A 20,852-nucleotide genomic window follows, 5' to 3' on the forward strand; every position below is an offset into this window, starting at 1 on the left:
TATGTGTCCAAATACTTTCAGGACGGTAATGGGCCAATTTACTTGTTATGTGTCTCAATACTTTCAGGACGATATTGGGTCAATTTACACTGCTCTGGTGTTGATCGATCTTTTGATTCAGTGTCAGTTACCGTAACCAGAAGGATCGTACATGTTTACAGCTTTACAAAAGATTTCTAACAAAACCAACAGACAATAGTTTCTCTTTTCATATTTCCATAAATAAAATATGTGGCCATAACTTTTAGATTCCAATAGGGCTGGCAACTCAGCGCGTGACCCAATGTTGATCTCACACGTGGCAACCTCGTATTTTTGAATTGCCATCGTGTCGTAGGCGAAAAGATCGGTCGGTTGGCGTTTGGTCACGCCGCGGTGCATGGGCAGGAACGTTTGCACTCCTTAAATTCCGTAACTTTTTCATAAGCTTATAAAAAGTGCAAATATCTAAGAACAAATATGTGGGAGTTTATTTTGTGTGCAATTATTCAATAAGTTAGCACGACTTTTGTGAAGTCTATAAAACATTTTCATGTATACCAAGTTCTATTAGATCGCTATAACTATAAGTAAGGTTTGAAAATATGGACAGGTGGACAAGCATAGGACGGACCGTTTCAAAAAATTCCATAGTAGTGCCGAAATGACGGATTTTGCTAAATATTTCTCGTGGATTTTGCCAGATTATTACAGAGCAAAGGCTGCGAGCACTACTGAGCACTCCACGGACTATTTGGACTGACCGACTGAGCGCTCTGCCAGATTACTGAGCACCTCTAGGTCTTGGCGGCGCATCTGCTCCACGGCGCAGCAGCCCGCGCCGCCGTCCTCAAATTCAGGCAAGGGAGGAGGGCGCCGGGATGGCACGCCGACGCAGCCCGCGCCTCCATCCACAAACCCAGGCGAGTGAAGAAGGAGCCGGAGTGACACCCCGCCGCAGCCCACGCCTCCATCCCCAGATCCAAGGGAACGCGAACGGCGCCGGAGTGATCCGCCGACGCCGCCGACGTAGGCGCGGCGCCTCCCTGCCGGACGACGACGGCATGCTCTGGGAGATCCTCCTCCGTCTCCCGCCGCAGCCGTCCTCTCTCCCGCGCGCATCCGCCGTATGCAAGCGCTGGCGGGGCATCGTCGGCGACCCCAAGTTCCACCGCCAGTTCTATGCACACCACCGGAAGCCGCCCCTGCTCGGCGTCTTCGTGTGGGGGGAAAAACATGAAGGTATCGTGTTCAAACCCGTCCTTGACCCTCCCAACCGCATCCCCGCTCGACGCTTCTCCCTTGGACTCGGCAACAACCGCGAAGATCACGAGTTGCTCAACTGCCGCCACGGTCTCGTCCTCGTCAAAGACTGTGTGAGCCGCGAGGTCATTGTGTGCGACCCCATCACGGGGAAGCAGCGCCGAGTGGCCCTGCCGCCGGTGTTCCACTCGGCCTACTTCAGGGGGGTGGTCCTTTGCGCTGCTGCCGGTAACCAGGGCCACGTGCATGGCGACTGCCCATTCAAGGTGGTCTTGTCCTCCGCGTTCAGACAAGATAACCAGCCTCTCGCCTGCGTTTACTCCTCGGAGACCGGCGAATGGGGCGATCCCATCATAGCAGAGGATCCATGTTACGTTGAATATGTGGGTAGGCATGCAACCCTAGTTGGTAATGCCCTTTACTGGCCGTTCAACAATGATCAGATGCTTGAGTTTGATTTGGATAGGCAGAAGCTAGCCGTGATCGCGGGACCTCCTGTTACAAACGCTTTCCTGTTCGCCCATCGTCAAATCATTCAGGCTGAGGATGGCGCTGTTGTCTTGGCCATACTGGCTGATTCTCGCTTCCAAATGTGGCAGAGAAATGTCAGTTGTCAAGGTGTTGCCACATGGGCGCTTTGGAAGACCATTCAAATGCATAACATTCTTGGGATCTCTCTTCAGATTGGGGAGTACATGGCATGGACGGGGTATGATGAGGATAACGATGTAATGCTTTTAGATGTTGACCACGATGTCTATTCGGTTCAACTTAAGTCTATGGAATCAAAGAAACTTTACATACCCAATTGTACCAGTCAAATTCATCTTTTCACGAGCTTCTATACACCAGGTGAAAAATTCTCATCCTTAGTCCTTATATAGTAGGAGTAACCTAATCTGGTCATGTTTTATACTACATGATTGCTTGACTGCCTTCTTTATTATTCTGAAGTGTTCACTAGCAACTTTAACTTACCAATTGTCCCTTTGCTAGATATGCAAACTTATAGCTATATTCTTTAGTTCTTATGAGATATAGTTGTCTTCACTCTTTTTCGATACAAATAAAATGTTGAATGAGTTACTCAGGTGGCATGCTTGGAACCTCAAAGCTAGTTATATTCTTTTATCCAGTATGTTAATTTGTTGTTGTTATTAATCATAACTGCATAACAATAACAATAACTTCTGTTGAAATTCACACTTTCCGAATAACTCTGAAATAGTTGCATTTCTTGTCTCTAGTTAGGCTCCATTTCTTTCAAACTGAAGATCCACTCACCTTTTGTCGCTAGAGTTTATTAGCTTGGGCATGTTTTAATTTTGTCCACTTGACATGAGGCATGAGTTTACATGAAAAAAGTTCTAAACAGTATTTTTTTATCTGCTAAATTCTTCTTTATGAGGTAGATATGTATACAATTTTCAGGAATTCGTGTGCAATTTACAGTATATGTAAAATTTTGTTCTGTATTTTTAGTATCCCAAATTAGTTATAAAACATCTATGAAAACTGAGTTACGTTGCACAAGTTATATTTTCACCTCATCTATGTAATGCCTCCATTTGTCTTCTCCCCTTAATTGATTTTAATTTCTAACCTTATGCTTCTAGGAACATCCATTGATGGTGGATCTGATCCAGCTGAAATGCTGCATGGCACATCAGATGCTTGTCTAGTTTGACGGACTAATGTACCGAAATAGTTCAGCTGGTAAGATCTTCTGAATATAGCTTGTGAATTTGGAATCTTTAATTATTTTTTCTATGGTAAATAACCAGTTGCCAATGTAGGAACATGCATCCCTAAATTTCTGTCCATTCGAGTAGCAATTCAAAGATGTGAATAGCACAAACAAAAAGGTGCCAACGCAAAATGACTATGCCTTGATGCTGAAATTACCTATATGCTCCTATCTAGCCATCCCTTGAGTGCTCCTAGTTGCTCCAAAATCGATATGCAGAACGCAATTCTTACTGCAAACATTTCGGGTCATTTCAATGTTTACTCTGTGGACCCCCACTACCACTATTTTTTTTAAAAGGGGCAAAGGATTTGCCATCAGAATGGATTCTGATGTGAGCAAACAATCCAATACATGGCTAAATAGAAAATCTTGAATGTATAAAGCTCTTGTACTGAAAATCTCCTAACATCCAATACCTCATATATCTGATTACAGTTATTGTTTAATGATTTTAAGGTCTTATATTGAAATGCTCAATATTAGTTCATGAATGATATTCCAATCTCACTGGTAGAGAGGGTGACTCGCACCTGCTTTATCTTAAATTCTTAATGGCAGAAATCTCCTTTATGGACCTGTAAAGATATCTAGAAGTTGTTTCTCACCCTGTAGTATTTTTTCCCCTATAAACATTAAAGTTCTTATGCACCGCTATTTCTATTAGTACATATATCATATGTGTCTCAACTTTTGGTAGAACTGCTTTTGGAATTAGATGATTCTTCGAAGGATAATTAATTTTTATTTGTTATAACATAGATTTGAAAATGGGCAGTGTTCTGTGGAAAGTCTATTTGTCTATTTGAAGAATGATTTGGAAAAACAACCAGAGATTGTACTAACTTTGCCACTGGCTTTTTTCATGTAGGCTAATTTATCAGCTGGGTGTTACTTGTTGTCACAACTGATTTTGTCAATAATTAAGCTCTGTATTGTCAAGCTTTTTCCGCTCACGTCAAGTTGACAGTTGGGTGTAGTGGTGCAAAAATTCAAGAGAAGATGATACCACAAGTGGTGCTGATGAGTGATGTGCCTAGGCTGAGATGGAAGTTAAGTTGAGGAATAGTGTTAGGAATGATGGCCTGCAAAAAAATGTTACTCCCTTCGATTCATACTACTTGTCACTAGTATGGATGTATCTAGTACTAAAATACGTCTAGATACGTCTATATTAGAGACAATTCATATGTATCGGAGGGAGGTAGTAATATTGATGTTTAAAGAAGTTCTATAGGTGATATGGTGTATTTTTTGGTTTAGTTTTTAGTATGTGATATGTTTCTGAAACCTTTATCATTTTCCTTTTGGTGTCATGATTCCAGAGAACTCTCTGTATGTCCAGGTCTGTCAAAAGTTTGTTCCAGTGCACTGGCATCAACTAGAACAATGTGATGGATGGATCAAAAAGAGTGTTCATCTTATTTTGCATATGCAATGTGATATAGTAGTATGTACAGCCCATAAGGCCTTAGGCCTTTTCCTCTTCTCATAATTGATGCACGCTAAGGAAAAAATATCAAAATCGCTGCTGGACTGGAGACGGAGTGCACATCGACGGGATGGAAGCCGACCGCCGCTCGATGCTCGCCCAGGTCGCCCTCTCCCCGTCTCCCGCGACTCTGCTCGTCGAGCTCCTCCTCCAGCGCCCCTCCTCGCCGGCTCCTCCGTCGGTCCTCCTCTAGCGCCCCCGCTCGGCCGCTCGCACCGAGCTCGTCGGCTCCGCCTCCAGCCACCGCCTGCACAACTGGCCGCCTGGGCCGGAGACTTCTCTCCCTGTCTCTGATTCAGCCTCTGGTAACTTCTCTTTCCTTATTAGAGTCCCAATTTTACTCAATTTCGTTCTGATTTTTGCAACATAAATTTGGGAAAATTTTAGGTAGGTCATGGAGTGTTGGAGAAATTGAAATTGATGATTTACAGATTGTTGTTTCTCTGTTTAGGTAGCAAGTAGTGATGGGCAAAGGAAAATCTATTGATTCGTTTTTTGGAAAAAAGAGAGATGAATGTGAAGCAAATGAACTAGTTGTTCCTGAACAGCCCAATGTTCATGTCCAGACCCCTCTTTTGCTGCTCGAATTTGAACAACAAAGTCATGAAGAACGGGTGCATCAAACTCAAACAAATGATGCTATATTCCGTGGTATTGAAACTTTGCAGCGGGATCCAGCCTTGCGTCCACAAATTTCGCAATATCCTGTTAACCAAAGAGATGATGTGCGACGGGCATATTTGGAACTAGGACCTATGCAGCCACATCTGAAGAATTACAAAGTATATGGTACAGGAAATCAGAAACGCCGCTTTCAATATAACTGGTTCAATCTTTTCCCAGCATGGTTGGAGTACTCGGAAAGTAGTCACCGCGCATATTGTTTATTTTGCTTTCTATTCAGCACAAGCAAAAGCAAGCGAGGTGGTTCCGATGTCTTCACAGTACATGGATTTGTAAAGTGGAAGAAAGTCAATGATGGAAGAAAGTGTGCATTTCTAAACCACATTGGTTCTGAACCTTGCTCTGAACATAACAATGCAACCAATGCATGTCAAGATTTGTTGAATCACCGAGGACATATAGAACATGCTGCGGCAGTGGGCAACAAGAGGGAAATAGAAAGGAACCAATTAAGGGTGAAAGTCTCAATTGCAACTGTTAAGTGGCTCACATCACAAGCTTGTGCTTTTAGAGGCCATGATGAGACAGCAGAGTCGAAGAACAGAGGGAACTTTCTTGAGTTAATGAAGCATTCGCAACATTCAGCAAAGCAGCAGCTACCACCAAATAAAACTGAACTAACACTAAGTGAACGTCAGGAAATAGCAATAGCTTGAGCCTGCATGCAACAAGGTCGCCCCATCACAAAAATATTGATAAAGCGCGAAACTTGACGAATACTTGTATATTATAGAGATATACATGTAGATATTTTTGTCAATTTTTTTTAACACTTCAAAATATGTCTTTGTGATAGAGGGAGCATATGCACCCGGGAGCCGAATTGAATTTCCGTAACTAATATTTCTAACTAACATAACAATTGAGTAACTATATACTAACATGTCCTAAATAAACTAACTAAATACTAATATAATTAAACTAACTATATAATTAAATTAATTAACTACATAACTTAAATTACCTAACAAATAAACTAACTAAAATTACAACTAAATATATACCTAAAAACTTACAACTAAATACATCAAAATTAGAATAACTATTAGAAAATAAAAAAATAAAACAAAGACAACAAAAAATTAAAGAAAAAGGGGATTTTTTCCTCACCTAATTGCCGGCCGGGCCGGAGGAGAGGATGCCGGTGTGTGGCGGCGTGCGGCGGCATGGGAGGAGGTGTTGCGCACTTGGACAGCGGCCGGCGCGCACAGACGGTGGCGCGGAAATCCAGCAGCCTGATGGTGCCGTTCGAGCTCCTCACGCGGGTCCTTAGAAGTTTCTCGATCGAGAGAATGGGGGAGGAAGGAGGAGGAGGCGCGGTTATAAAGGGTCGGTCGGTCTTTAGAGAGTTTTAGCACTGGTTGGAGCCACCAACCGGTGCTAAAGGTGTTTTTGGTTGACTAGATTTGGTTTGCACCAAAAGCCACCATTTAGCATCGGTCAAACCGATGCTAAAGGTATTTTTCAAATTATTTTTAAACTTTCAATGTTTTCCACCTTATTACGTTAGACCTATAACTAATAAATAACCATAAGTTATCCCTATTTCTAACAACTAAATAAAACAACACAACTAATAAAATTATAACTATAACTAATAAATAACTACAAATTATAAATTATAACTAATAAAATACTATAAAGTATAACTATAACAAATAAATTATAACTACAACAACTAATAAAATTATAACTATGACTAATAATAAAAACTATACCTAAGAACTAATAAAATTATAACTATAACAAATAAGTTATAACTACAACAACAAATAAATTATAACTAGAATAACTAATAAAATTGTAATTAATCTAAAACCATTTTATGTTCTCTAAAATAATTATTCAAACTATTCAAACATGAAAAAGTATGAGAACGATGACATTATAGTGGATGAGACCGATGATGATGCGGAGGAGGAAGAAGAGGAAGCTAAAGTTGGCCATCTAACCTTTAGTCCCGACTAGTGGGTGCAACCGGGACTAAAGGTGGGTTTTTGTAACATCCCAAGTTTCAACAATAATAATCAAGAAAGAAAACTTCCCAAACTCAAAATTTGCAATTAACAAAAACTTTTTTCTATGCATATAGTGCCACACATAGTTTCATGCATTTGAGTGATTTCCTTTTGTGCAAATGCCATGATGAGTGTTAGTATGTTGATCAATTGCTATTGAACCCTAAACTAAGATCATCTAACCCTAAATTAAGAAGAAATGAAGAAAATGAGAAAAACCCATATCTCACTCACATACACATTAGGCGAAATTTCAAATCTTCATCTAAGGCCATAATTGCTTGCTCTCTTGCTTGTAGAATACTAAGATATGATAAACAAACACATTTGTATCAAAGAATCAAGAATCAAACCAAAGGAAATCTCAAAATCATCACACATATGATAATGGTCATATGTCACCAAAATAATTTCTTCACCACTTTACCCCTCTGGTTTTCTCTATTCCTAAACTAAACTTGGTCAACCAAAGCCATGTCATCCAAGACCATGTCAAGGTGAGTAACTTTCATGTTGACCACCATCCCTGGAGTTGACTAGGTTGACCAGAAAGTAAGTGCCAAGATGGGACCCAAGAGTGAAAACAAGATCATATCAATTTTGAAAATTTGCAAATCAACTCCAAAGTGAACACCACCACCACTTTTCTAACACAATAATTATATGAATGAATTGTACCAAAAAGAAATCCAAAATACATCAAAAATCTTCTTGCGGGAATTATGTCGAATACCTTGCAGGCATTATTCTGGTTTGGTGTTACATGCTATTACACGCCGGATTTTTGCCTAAACCGACTTTAACTGGTGATCATTAGGTCCCTCTGCAACCCCTGCATCACCCTTGGTCCTTGCCATCATCGTTTAAAGTGAAAAGTTGAGAGGAAAAGCTCACCACCGTACCATGCCGGCCACCTTTGGCACATCCCTCTCTGGCCACCATCTCGCCCCATCTCCTTGTCCTGGAGCATCCCTGCAGCACGAGGACACCGACGGTACACATCACCAGCTCGCCAAGGCTTGGCATTGGCCAGCACACGCGCGCCCAAACCGTGCCAGTACACGCCCGTGCACGCGGTGACCGCGCTCTGGCCGCGCCAGGACGCCACGCGCTCGAGCATCCTACGCCACCCCTGCAAAGACTACGCCTGCGTCGAGCATCGTCTCCATGCCCTCTACACACTAGACACACTCGAACGCCTGCCGCCGCATGGTCGCCGTCGTCCTCGCCGGAAAAGTACCGCGGGTACTGCCGCACTCGAAACGAGCCCCCGATCGATCCCATCCCCTTTTTCCTGCGCCCGCTGCACCTAGAGCATCGCCTGGACACCGCCTACACGCTGCCGTCCTCGCCTTGCCCCTTCGAGCACCGTAGACGCCGTGCCATGGACGCCTCCTTGCAGCACCCGTCGGCCACCCTCCATCTGCTATAAATAGCGACGATCGGCCCTCCATTTCTTCACACAACTCGCTCCCCTCTCATCACTGATCACTCTCCTCCAGTCAATGTCACCTCACCTCGCCGGAGAAGCTCCAATCGCAAGACGAAGTCCGCCGGAGACCTGAGATCGACGCCGCTGATCCACGCCTTCCCGAGCCTCGCCACTGCTACCAGGAGCTTCAACACCCTCGACAACGCCACCTCGCCGCCAGCAGAGCCCCGCGGGAACGCCGGTAAGGTCGTCGACCCCGTACCCTCGCCGCTAGACGCTCGTCATCTCGTCGGAGAAGACGACGCCTGCTGGCCGTCGATCTCCAATCTAATCTAACGCCTCTCGCTCGCCCATACCGTTTCGGTATTTAAGTTACGCTGACATGTGGAGCCCCCTAGTCAGGCGGCCCGCTCACACTGAAGCGTTACTGGGCCGTGGCTCGTCGTTTGAATTCTTGTGCCCGCAGGCTTTTCCCGCGTGGCCCAGTTAGTTCAAATTTCGTTTAACTCTTTTATTTTCAAATGCTTATAGATGCCAAATTCAAATTTGAATAGTTTGAAATCTACAACTCCAAATCTAGCAAACTTTATACCTTTGGAAAGCCCGAGAAATTATCTAGCCAATGCCACTGGTCCCATCTCCAATTTTGAAATAGATTTAAAATGATAAAAATAACAAGACCAGGACTTTTGCAAGTTCAAACATTATTTTAAAATTCAACCAAGATTGATTTTGAGTTGATTCCAACTCTCATAGTTCACAAATGTTGTACTCTAATTGATTATGCACTAATCTAGCCAAGTTGTTTGCATGATCATGGACTAGATCAAAATCGTGGCTATGTGGCCATTTCTAGTCCATTTCAAACTTGAAGATTTAAATTCTATAAGTAATATGAGAGCACCTCTCTCATTTAAATCCTGGTCTTAAGTAATATAAGAAGAGGTAATGACCTTGGGTAATAAACCTCTGATTGTATTTACTTAAAGATTTTAAATCATTTGTATGTTGAGTTTAAATGGCATAAGGTGTAGCACCTTATTTAAATTGTATTCCCTCATAATAGATATGAAATGTTGACCTTGGTCAACCTATATTTCATACCTTATTATTATGAGGGGAGATTAAATCTTAAGAGGATAGAATGAGAGGAAATTATTTTCTCTCCAAAAGATTAAATAACAACTCAAATGAATACTTATAATGAGAGGAAATTATTTTTCTCTTGAATAAGAATGAACCAAGTAATTCACCATGCCTTGAATAATGTGATGTTAGTATTACTTGAGTGAACTCTTTGGTGTGTTTTAGTTTAGTATACAAGATTTGGTTTGAGTGTTTATACCCCGTATTCGTATATAGACGCTAGTAACGAGGATTTCCAAGAGGAGGAAGGCTACTCCCAAGAAGAAGAGGAGAACTTTGACTCCTATCCCCACCAAGGCAAGCTAACCCTTGCTAACCACCATGAGGCTAAGCTCTACAAGAGCAAAGCACCATCCCCCTTTTATTTTATGTATTTACCTATCCCATGTTTTTACCTTGCAATTATTTTTGCTTATTTACTTTCAAAGTACTTTTTGATTTGTGATTCACTTAGTCTAGAGTAGAACATTATTTAAGGATAGATTAGAGCAAATCCAAGCTAGTTAGCACCCCCCATAAAATAGTGGCTAGTGCTAATCAAATAAAATTTGACTACTCTAGATAGGAACTTGGTGAAGTGAAATGAATTTGAAAGAATGTGAATGTGAAGGTGACATGGTTGACTTGGCGAATTTCAAATAAAACTGATGATTGGGTTTGAATGCGATACCCTTCCAATTATACAAGTACCCCCACAATACCTGATTATGGGTAGGGCTTAACTAGAAGCTTGTGTATTTTAGTATGGGTTCCCTCTAAACAAACATCATAGGGGTTACGCCGAGGCTGCCTCCGTATCTGATAAATGATGTGAATATGAGGTGAATGTACGACCCAAGCCCTGTGCAGTTCCTGGGTTAACAGTTGGTTTTCACCGGGAGGCCAAGCTCATGGGGAGAGGTGCCTATACTAGTTTATATAAGTGAAAGGTTATGGTTGATGATCCGCGTACTGAGTTACGATGATTCGGGGTTATCCTCGACGGATGTAATCAAAAGTTGTGGCACAAGAGTACAACCTCTGCAGAGTGTTAAACCTATTCGAATAGCCGTGTCCACGGTTACGGACAATTGGAAAGGCCATACTGTTCCGATATCAGAAATTTTGATCTTAAAAAGGAATGATGAATTGAAAGGTGATTTTGAACTTGAATCACAAGTGATTCGTGGGAATGACACTAATGTTCCCATATGAGTTAGTCTAGCAAATGATAAGTCTTTACTAAAGGTTTGATGAACTAAAACTTGGCTTTCTGCAAATAAACCTAGAGCTTAGTACCCCTTAATACCCCTCTTAAGTAATTTCTTTAGTATTAGTTTGCGAGTACTTTAAAGTACTCATGGCTTTGCCCTGGCTATTCAAATGCCAGACTTTGGAGAGGAGCAACAGTATCCGGATGACGGACAACAAGACGTCTACGATAACTAGGATCGTCTCCGAACGTCAAGCGTTGCCTGTGGAATAGATAGTCCACTACTACTACGCTTCCGCTACTTATTTGTGATGTTGAACAATCTATTTGTGTAATATTGGATCATATGATCCATTGTTGTAAGACGAGTATGTGTTGTAATAAATGATGACTCTGAACTACTTACTATTATGTCTCGCAAAAACAATCTTCCTGGGATTGCGATGTATGATATAATGGGCATCTGGACTTAAAAATCCGGGTGTTGACAAGTTGGTATCAGAGCCATTGTTTGACCTTAGGAGACCCTAGTTAGAATGGACGTATGACAAACTTAGTTCGAACTTAAAACAAATTGAATAGTTATGAAAAATACATTCATACCCTTACCTTTGAGATCTTTTTATAGCAAGTATATACTATTATTTGTAAGTTACTTAAAATTTTGAACACTTCCACTACTCTAACTTGGTCATTGCTTGCACACAGTTGACATGGGCGTAGTAGCTTCCTTGTGACGGTAAAGCACTCGTCTGTTGGGAACCCCAAGAGGAATGTATGATGTGTACAGCAGCAAGTTTTTCCCTCAGTAAGAAACCAAGGTTTATCGAACCAGTAGGAGCCAAGAAGCACGTTGAAGGTTGATGGCGGCGAGATGTAGTGCGGCGCAACACCAGGGATTCCGGCGCCAACGTGGAACCTGCACAACACAACCAAAGTACTTTGCCCCAACGAAATAGTGAGGTTGTCAATCTCACCGGCTTGCTGTAACAAAGGATTAGATGTATAGTGTGGATGATGATTGTTTGCAGAGAACAGTAGAAACAGTATTGCAGTAGATTGTATTTGATGTAAAAGAATGGACCGGGGTCCACAGTTCACTAGAGGTGTCTCTCCCATAAGATAAATAGCATATTGGGTAAACAAATTACAGTTGGGCAATTGACAAATAGAGAGGGCATGACAATGCACATACATGACATGATGAATATTGTGAGATTCAATTGGGCATTACGACAAAGTACATAGACCGCTATCCAGCATGCATCTATGCCTAAAAAGTCCACTTTCAGGTTATCATCTGAACCCCTTCCGGTATTAAGTTGCAAGCAACAGACAATTGCATTAAGTATGGTGCGTAATGTAATCAATAACTATATCCTCGAACATAGCATCAATGTTTTATCCCTAGTGGCAACAGCACATCCACAACCTTAGAACTTTCTCATCCTTTGTCCCAGATTTAATGGAGGCATGAACCCACTATCGAGCATAAATACTCCCTCTTGGAGTTACTAGCAAAAACTTGGCCAGAGCCTCTACTAACAACGGAGAGCATGCAAGATCATAAACAACACATAGGTAATAGATTGATAATCAACATAACATAGTATTCTCTATTCATCGGATCCCAACAAACGCACATGTAGCTTTACAGATAGATGATCTTGATCATGTTAGGCAGCTCACAAGATCCGAGAATGAAGCACATGAAGAGAAGACAACCATCTAGCTACTGCTATGGACCCATAGTCCAGGGGTGATCTACTCACTCATCAATCCGGAGGCGACCATGGCGGTGTAGAGTCCTCCGGGAGATGAATCCCCTCTCCGGCAGGGTGCCGGAGGTGATCTCCTGAATCCCCCGAGATGGGATTGGCGGCGGCGGCGTCTCAGTAAGGTTTTCCGTATCGTGGCTCTCGGTCCTGGGGGTTTCGCGACGGAGGCTTTAAGTAGGCGGAAGGGCAACGCGGGGGGCCACACGAGGGGCCCACACACTAGGTCGGCGCGGCCAGGGCATGGGCCGCGCCGCCCTGTGGTGTGGCCACCTCGTGGCCCCACTTCCTTTCCCCCTCGGTCTTCTGGAAGCTTCGTGCAAAAATAGGACCCTGGGCTTTGATTTCATCCAATTCCGAGAATATTTCCTTACTAGGATTTCTGAAACCAAAAACAGCAGAAAACAAAGAATCGGCTCTTCGGCATCTCGTTAATAGGTTAGTGCCGGAAAATGCATAATAATGACATATAATGTGTATAAAACATGTGAGTATCATCATAAAAGTAGCATGGAACATAAGAAATTATAGATACGTTTGAGACGTATCAAGCATCCCCAAGCTTAGTTCCTACTCGTCCCGAGTAGGTAAACGATAACAAAGATAATTTCTTAAGTGACAATGCTACCAACATAATCTTGATCAATACTATTGTAAGCACATGTAATGAATGCAGCGATCAAAACAATGGTAATGACATGAGTAAACAACTGAATCATAAAGCAAAGACTTTTCATGAATAGTACTTAAAGACAAGCATCAATAAGTCTTGCATAAGAGTTAACTCATAAAGCAATAATTCAAAGTAAAGGTATTGAAGCAATACAAAGGAAGATGAAGTTTCAGCGGTTGCTTTCAACTTGTAACATGTATATCTCATGGATATTGTCAATGTAAAGTAATATAACAAGTGCAATATGCAAGTATGTAGGAATCAATGCACAGTTCACACAAGTGTTTGCTTCTTGAGGTGGAAAGAGATAGGTGAACTGACTCAACAATAAAAGTAAAAGAATGGTCCTTCAAAGAGGAAAGCATCGATTGCTATATTTGTGCTAGAGCTTTTATTTTGAAAACAAGAAACAATTTTGTCAACGGTAGTAATAAAGCACATGTATTATGTAAATTATATCTTACAAGTTGCAAGCCTTCAAAGAGGAAAGCATCGATTGCTATATTTGTGCTAGAGCTTTTATTTTGAAAACAAGAAACAATTTTGTCAACGGTAGTAATAAAGCACATGTATTATGTAAATTATATCTTACAAGTTGCAAACCTCATGCATAGTATACTAATAGTGCCCGCACCTTGTCCTAATTAGCTTGGACTACCGGATTATCGCAATACACATGTTTTAACCAAGTGTCACAATGGGGTACCTCCATGCCGCATGTACAAAGGTCTAAGGAGAAAGTTCGCATTGGATTTCTCGCTTTTGATTATTCTCAACTTAGACATTCATACCGGGACAACATGGACAACAGATAATGGACTCCTCTTTAATGCATAAGCATGTAGCAACAATTAGTGTTCTCATATGAGATTGAGGATATATGTCCAAAACTGAAACTTCCACCATGATTCATGGCTTTAGTTAGCGACCCAATGTTCTTCTCTAACAATATGCATGCTCTAACCATAAAGTGGTAGATCTCTCTTGCTTCAGACAAGACGGACATGCATAGCAACTCACATGATATTCAACAAAGAAATAGTTGATGGCGTCCCCAGGAACATGGTTATCGCTCAACAAGCAACTTAATAAGAGATAAAGTGCATAAGTACATATTCAATACCACAATAGTTTTTAAGCTATTTGTCCCATGAGCTATATATTGTAAAGGTAAAGAATGGAAATTTTAAAGGTAGCACTCAAGCAATGTACTTTGGAATGGCGGAGAAATACCATGTGGTAGGTAGGTATGGTGGACACAAATGGCATAGTGGTGGGCTCAAGGATTTTGGATGCATCAGAAGTATTCCCTCTCGATACAAGGTTTAGGCTAGCAAGGTTATTTGAAACAAACACAAGGATGAACCGGTACAGCAAAACTCACATAAAAGACATATTGTAAACATTATAAGACTCTATACCGTCTTCCTTGTTGTTCAAACTCAATACTAGAAATTATCTAGACCTTAGAGAGACCAAACATGCAAATCAGATTTTAGCATGCTCTATGTATTTCTTCATTAATAAGTGCAAAGTATATGATGCAAGAGCTTAAACATGAGCACAACAATTTCCAAGTATCACATTATTCAGGATATTATACCAATTACCACATATATCATTTTCCAATTCCAACCATATAACAATTTAACGAAGAAGAAACTTTCGCCATGAATACTATGAGTAAAGCCTAAGGACATATTTGTCCATATGCAACAGCGGAGAGTGTCTCTCTCCCACACAATGAATGCTGGGATCCAACTTTATTCAAACAAAACAAAAACAAAAGCAAACAGACGCTCCAAGTAAAGTACATAAGATGTGATGGAATAAAAATATAGTTTCAGGGGAGGAACCTGATAATATTGTCGATGAAGAAGGGGATGCCTTGGGCATCCCCAAGCTTAGACGCTTGAGTCTTCTTGATATATGCAGGGGTGAACCACCGGGGCATCCCCAAGCTTAGAGCTTTCACTCTCCTTGATCATAGTGTATATCATCCTCCTCTCTTGATCCTTGAAAACTTCCTCCACACCAAATTCGAAACAAACTCATTAGAGGATTAGTGCATAATCAAAATTCACATATTCAGAGGTGACACAATCATTCTTTATACTTCTGGACATTGCACAAAGCTACTGAAAGTCAATGGAATCGAAAAATCCATCAAGCATGGCAAAACAGGCAATGCAAAATAAAAGGCAGAATCTGTCAAAACAGAACAGTTCTTAAAGATGTATTTTTAACATGCACCAGACTTGCTCATATGAGAAAACTTAAAACTAATGAAAGTTGCGTACATATCTTAGGATCAGTCACGTAAATTGGCATAATTTTCTGAGTTACCTACAGAGAATTAGACCCAGATTCGTGACAGCAAAGAAATCTGTTTCTGCGCAGTAATCCAAATCTAGTATCATCCTTCTATTAGAGACTTTACTTGGCACAACAGTGCAATAAAACTAAGATAAGGAGAGGTTGCTACAGTAGTAACAACTTCCAAGACTCAAATATAAAACAAAATTACTGTAGCAAAATAAACACATGGGTTATCTCCCAAGAAGTGCTTTCTTTATAGCCATTAAGATGGGCTCAGCAGTTTTAATGATGCACTCGCAAGAAATAGTATTTGAAGCAAAAGAGAGCATCAAGAGGCAAATTCAAAACAACTTTAAGCCTAACATGCTTCCTATGAAAAGGAATCTTGTAAATAAACAAGTTCAAGAAGCATAATGCAACAAGCATAGAAAGATAAAACAAGTGCAGCTTCAAGATTTTCAGCAAAAAGAGAGGTGTTTTAGTAACATGAAAATTTCTACAACCATATTTTCCTCTCTCATAATAATGTCCAGTAGCATCATGAGCAAACTCAACAATATAACTATCACATAAAGCATTCTTATCATGAGTCTCATGCATAAAATTATTACTCTCCATATAGGCATAATCAATTTTATTAGTTGTAGTGGGAGCAAATTCAACAAAGTAGCTATCAAATATAGGAGGCATATTGTAATCATAATCAAATTTATCCTCCATTGTAGGTGGCACCAAAAGACTACTATCATTATAATCATCATAAATAGGAGGCAAAGTATTATCAAAGTAAATTTTTTCCTCAATGCTTGGGGGACTAAAAATATCATGCTCATCAAAGCCAGCTTCCCCAAGCTTAGAATTTTCCATAGCATTAGCAACAATGGTGTTCAAAGCATTCATAGTAATAACATTCCCATTAGCATGCATATAAAGTTCCATGGGTTTCTTAATTCTCTCTTCAAGCACATCATGTCCTAATTCAAGATAAAGTTCATAAAGATCTCTCATATTTTTGTTGTTTTCCATTATGCCTAACTAGTGTAAACAAGAAACAAAAAGATGCAATTGCAGGATCTAAAGGAAATAGCTTTGAGCAATCACAGCGGTACCAGAAAAGTGTTTGGTTACCTGGGACCAGAGTGTGAGTGCCTTTTACCTTTCCTCCCCGGCAACGGCGCCAGAAAAAGAGCTGCTTGCGCACAGTTGACGTGGGCGTAGTAGCTTCCTTGTGACGGTAAAGCACTCGTCTGTTGGGAACCCCAAGAGGAAGGTATGATGTGTACATCAGCAAGTTTTCCCTCAGTAAGAAACCAAGGTTTATCGAACCAGTAGGAGCCAAGAAGCACGTTGAAGGTTGATGGCGGCGAGATGTAGTGCGGCGCAACACCAGGGATTCCGGCGCCAACGTGGAACCTGCACAACACAACCAAAGTACTTTGCCCCAACGAAACAGTGAGGTTGTCAATCTCATCGGCTTGCTGTAACAAAGGATTAGATGTATAGTGTGGATGATGATTGTTTGCAGAGAACAGTAGAAACAGTATTGCAGTAGATTGTATTCGATGTAAAAGAATGGACCGGGGTCCACAGTTCACTAGAGGTGTCTCTCCCATAAGATAAATAGCATATTGGGTAAACAAATTACAGTTGGGCAATTGACAAATAGAGAGGGCATGACAATGCACATACATGACATGATGAATATTGTGAGATTCAATTGGGCATTACGACAAAGTACATAGACCGCTATCCAGCATGCATCTATGCCTAAAAAGTCCACTTTCAGGTTATCATCCGAACCCCTTCTGGTATTAAGTTGCAAGCAACAGACAATTGCATTAAGTATGGTGCGTAATGTAATCAATAACTATATCCTCGAACATAGCATCAATGTTTTATCCCTAGTGGCAACAGCACATCCACAACCTTAGAACTTTCTGTCACTGTCCCAGATTTAATGGAGGCATGAACCCACTATCGAGCATAAATACTCCCTCTTGGAGTTACTAGCAAAAACTTGGCCAGAGCCTCTACTAACAACGGAGAGCATGCAAGATCATAAACAACACATAGGTAATAGATTGATAATCAACATAACATAGTATTCTCTATTCATCGGATCCCAACAAACGCACATGTAGCTTTACAGATAGATGATCTTGATCATGTTAGGCAGCTCACAAGATCCGACAATGAAGCACATGAGGAGAAGACAACCATCTAGCTACTGCTATGGACCCATAGTCCAGGGGTGATCTACTCACTCATCAATCCGGAGGCGACCATGGCGGTGTAGAGTCCTCCGGGAGATGAATCCCCTCTCCGGCAGGGTGCCGGAGGTGATCTCCTGAATCCCCCGAGATGGGATTGGCGGCGGCGCCGTCTCAGTAAGGTTTTCCGTATCGTGGCTCTCGGTCCTGGGGGTTTCGCAACGGAGGCTTTAAGTAGGCGGAAGGGCAACGCGGGGGGCCACACGAGGGGCCCACACACTAGGTCGGCGCGGCCAGGGCTTGGGCCGCGCCGCCCTGTGGTGTGGCCACCTCGTGGCCCCACTTCCTTTCCCCCTCGGTCTTCTGGAAGCTTCGTGCAAAAATAGGACCCTGGGCTTTGATTTCGTCCAATTCCGAGAATATTTCCTTACTAGGATTTCTGAAACCAAAAACAGCAGAAAACAGCAACTGGCTCTTCGGCATCTCGTTAATAGGTTAGTGCCGGAAAATGCATAATAATGACATATAATGTGTATAAAACATGTGAGTATCATCATAAAAGTAGCATGGAACATAAGAAATTATAGATACGTTTGAGACGTATCAGTCATCAATCCCTCTACAGATGGAGCCTATCATCCCGATGGAGCCTTTCATCGAAACCCAAGTGTACGACCTGGCAAACGGTGGAGATCTGATCTTTGAGAGAGACTTGGTTTCCCTCGCAGAGTTTCTCGGACGCTCCCCGCCGGTGTTCTACGGGGGACAGGTCGCTGACCAGCCCGGGGGACAACTTCAGTGGGTCATCATGGCCAACCTCCCCGGGAAGCTGGAGTCACCCATGTTCCGCCAGATCCAGTTCTCTCTTCGGGAGAACACTTGGCTCGACGGACTGGCACGCGCTCTGCAGGAAGCCCTCGCGCGTCTGTGCGGGCAAAACTCGATGGCTATTGAAGGGGAGCGCTTTGCACACTTTGCAAGGCACACCTCTCTTGGGGTGCCCATCAGCCTGCCATTCCACCCCGTGCTAAGGCACCACGTGGATCATCTTGACTTCATGCTGTTCGAGACTCACGCCAAGCTGGACAACTCCCGCGCATACGCCAACCACACATACCTCCAGTTGGATCAGCATGCGGAGACCATCAAGGTCCTCGCCAAGGAGCGTAGGGCTCTCCGCCAGCTGGTCTCGAAGAGGGACTCCACCATCCACCGCCTGAGGGCCAGGATCGCCACGCTGAAGGAGACTGTCGCCACCCAGGCGGAGCAGCTACAGGCACTGGAAGAGGAAGGCGAGGGAGAAGACATCCAAGGGGATGGCTACTCCTACGTGAGCAACGACAACGACTATGAGTAGGAGGAAGATGAAGATCTGGACTTCCACCAGCGCCAGCCTGCCGGGATGGATACCACCTTCCCGATCCGCATCGGTGGAGAGTAGTCCCCCCCCTCCTATGAGCACCTGCGTAGTATGAGTTGTATCGGTCCTTTGTATCGCCCCCTTGTATCGTAGATTGTTGAAAGGGTTCTTCAAACCCTCCGATTTGTTGGCTCGTAATATTTGCTACCTCTATGACTATGTTTGTGTGTGTAATATTATAACTATTAGTATTATCTTACGAATCAAGTTTTAAATTTTGTGAAACTTCATCCAAAATGAGCCATAGAAATTTCCCTCTCGTCTCATGATCCCTATCCCTGTTCAGATGGCACCTCCAACCCGCAACATGACTCAGGAGGCGATGCTGCAGATGTTGCAACAGATGTTGGCTGATAGAGAGGCTGAGAGAGCTGAACGACAAGCCAACCTGGCTGCACTTCAACAGATTGCCCAAGGCAATCAAGGTCACAGAAACCACGACCATCCAGGGTCAAAATTGAAGAACTTCCAGAACACCAACCCACCGGTGTTTAGCAAGACGGAGGAGCCCCTGGACGCTGACGATTGGCTCCAGACAATGGAAAATAATCTTGAGGTCGCCGGAGTGGAAGAGAACGAGAAAGTACTGTTTGCCACCCACTATCTAGCGGGACCTGCACGTGCCTGGTGGACGAGTGCCCGCGCATTGAATGCGGGGCAAATGATGACTTGGGCAGATTTCAAGCTCAAGTTTAGCAAGTATCATGTGCCACCGGGCTTGATCAAGAAGATGAGGGATGAGTTCAGAGAGCTGAAGCAAGGCCGCCTAACCGTGGTAGAATACCGCGACAGATTCCTCACTCTGTCAAGGTACGCCCCGGACGAGACGGACACCACCGAGAAGAGGAAGGAAAGATTCCTGAATGGTCTGCATGATGAGATGCAGACAGTGCTGGTCAACATCCCTTTTACTGACCTGGAGGCCCTTGTTGACTCCGCCATCCAGATGGAGGGGAAACTCAACCAGGCCAATGAGAACCGCAAGCACCGAATGATGAATCAGAGTGGGCCTAGCAATACCCCCAGGTATCACCCCAGCTCAAGTGGAGGCTTCGCCCCCAGAAACAACAAGCCACCTATGCAGCACCCACGTCCGGGTTATCAGAACTGGAGTGGAGGAAACCCCAGGCCAGGAGGCCACCCCAAAAACAGCCACTACAACAACAACCACAACAACTTCAACCGCGCTCCACCCCGAGCCCCCAACCACCACAACAACCCCTCCAACACTGCTCCGCGAACTGGGAGCAACGCGGTTCCCATCACCCCCAAGGACAAGTCCACCATCACTTGTTACGAGTGCGGAGTGGTGGGGCACTACTCCAACGAGTGCCCCAAGAGACTCGCCAAGACTGCCGCCAACACCTCGGGCCCTGCTCAGCAACAACGCCGTGTCGCCAACGGCAAGAAGTTCACCCCCAACAACCCGAACAACCGTAGCGGCCGCCTCTTTCACATGAGTGCGGAAGAAGCTCAGGAAGCCCCAGATGTCGTGCTGGGTA

At 43.0% G+C, this 20,852-nt stretch overlaps 1 protein-coding gene across 1 annotated transcript; it reads left to right on the forward strand.

Annotated features, from left to right (window-relative positions):
* Positions 1-738: 738 nt before the first annotated feature.
* Positions 739-4,413, forward strand: LOC127340793 (uncharacterized). Its single transcript, XM_051366538.2, has 3 exons — positions 739-2,094; positions 2,859-2,958; positions 3,861-4,413. The coding sequence occupies exons 1-2, from the start codon at positions 861-863 to the stop codon at positions 2,927-2,929; spliced, it is 1,305 nt and encodes a 434-aa protein (XP_051222498.1). The 5' UTR covers positions 739-860; the 3' UTR covers positions 2,930-2,958; positions 3,861-4,413.
* The last annotated feature ends 16,439 nt before the right edge of the window (positions 4,414-20,852 follow it).

Source organism: Lolium perenne, chromosome 3 (assembly GCF_019359855.2).
Source record: "Lolium perenne isolate Kyuss_39 chromosome 3, Kyuss_2.0, whole genome shotgun sequence".
Taxonomy (NCBI): Eukaryota; Viridiplantae; Streptophyta; class Magnoliopsida; order Poales; family Poaceae; genus Lolium; species Lolium perenne.

Excerpts from the sequence above, each read along its gene's own strand:
- LOC127340793 (XM_051366538.2), top strand. The coding sequence starts at position 861 with ATGGCACGCCGACGCAGCCCGCGCCTCCATCCACAAACCCAGGCGAGT. Across the intron at positions 2,095-2,858 it reads CACGAGCTTCTATACACCAG|GAACATCCATTGATGGTGGA; the intron begins GTGAAAAATTCT and ends TTATGCTTCTAG.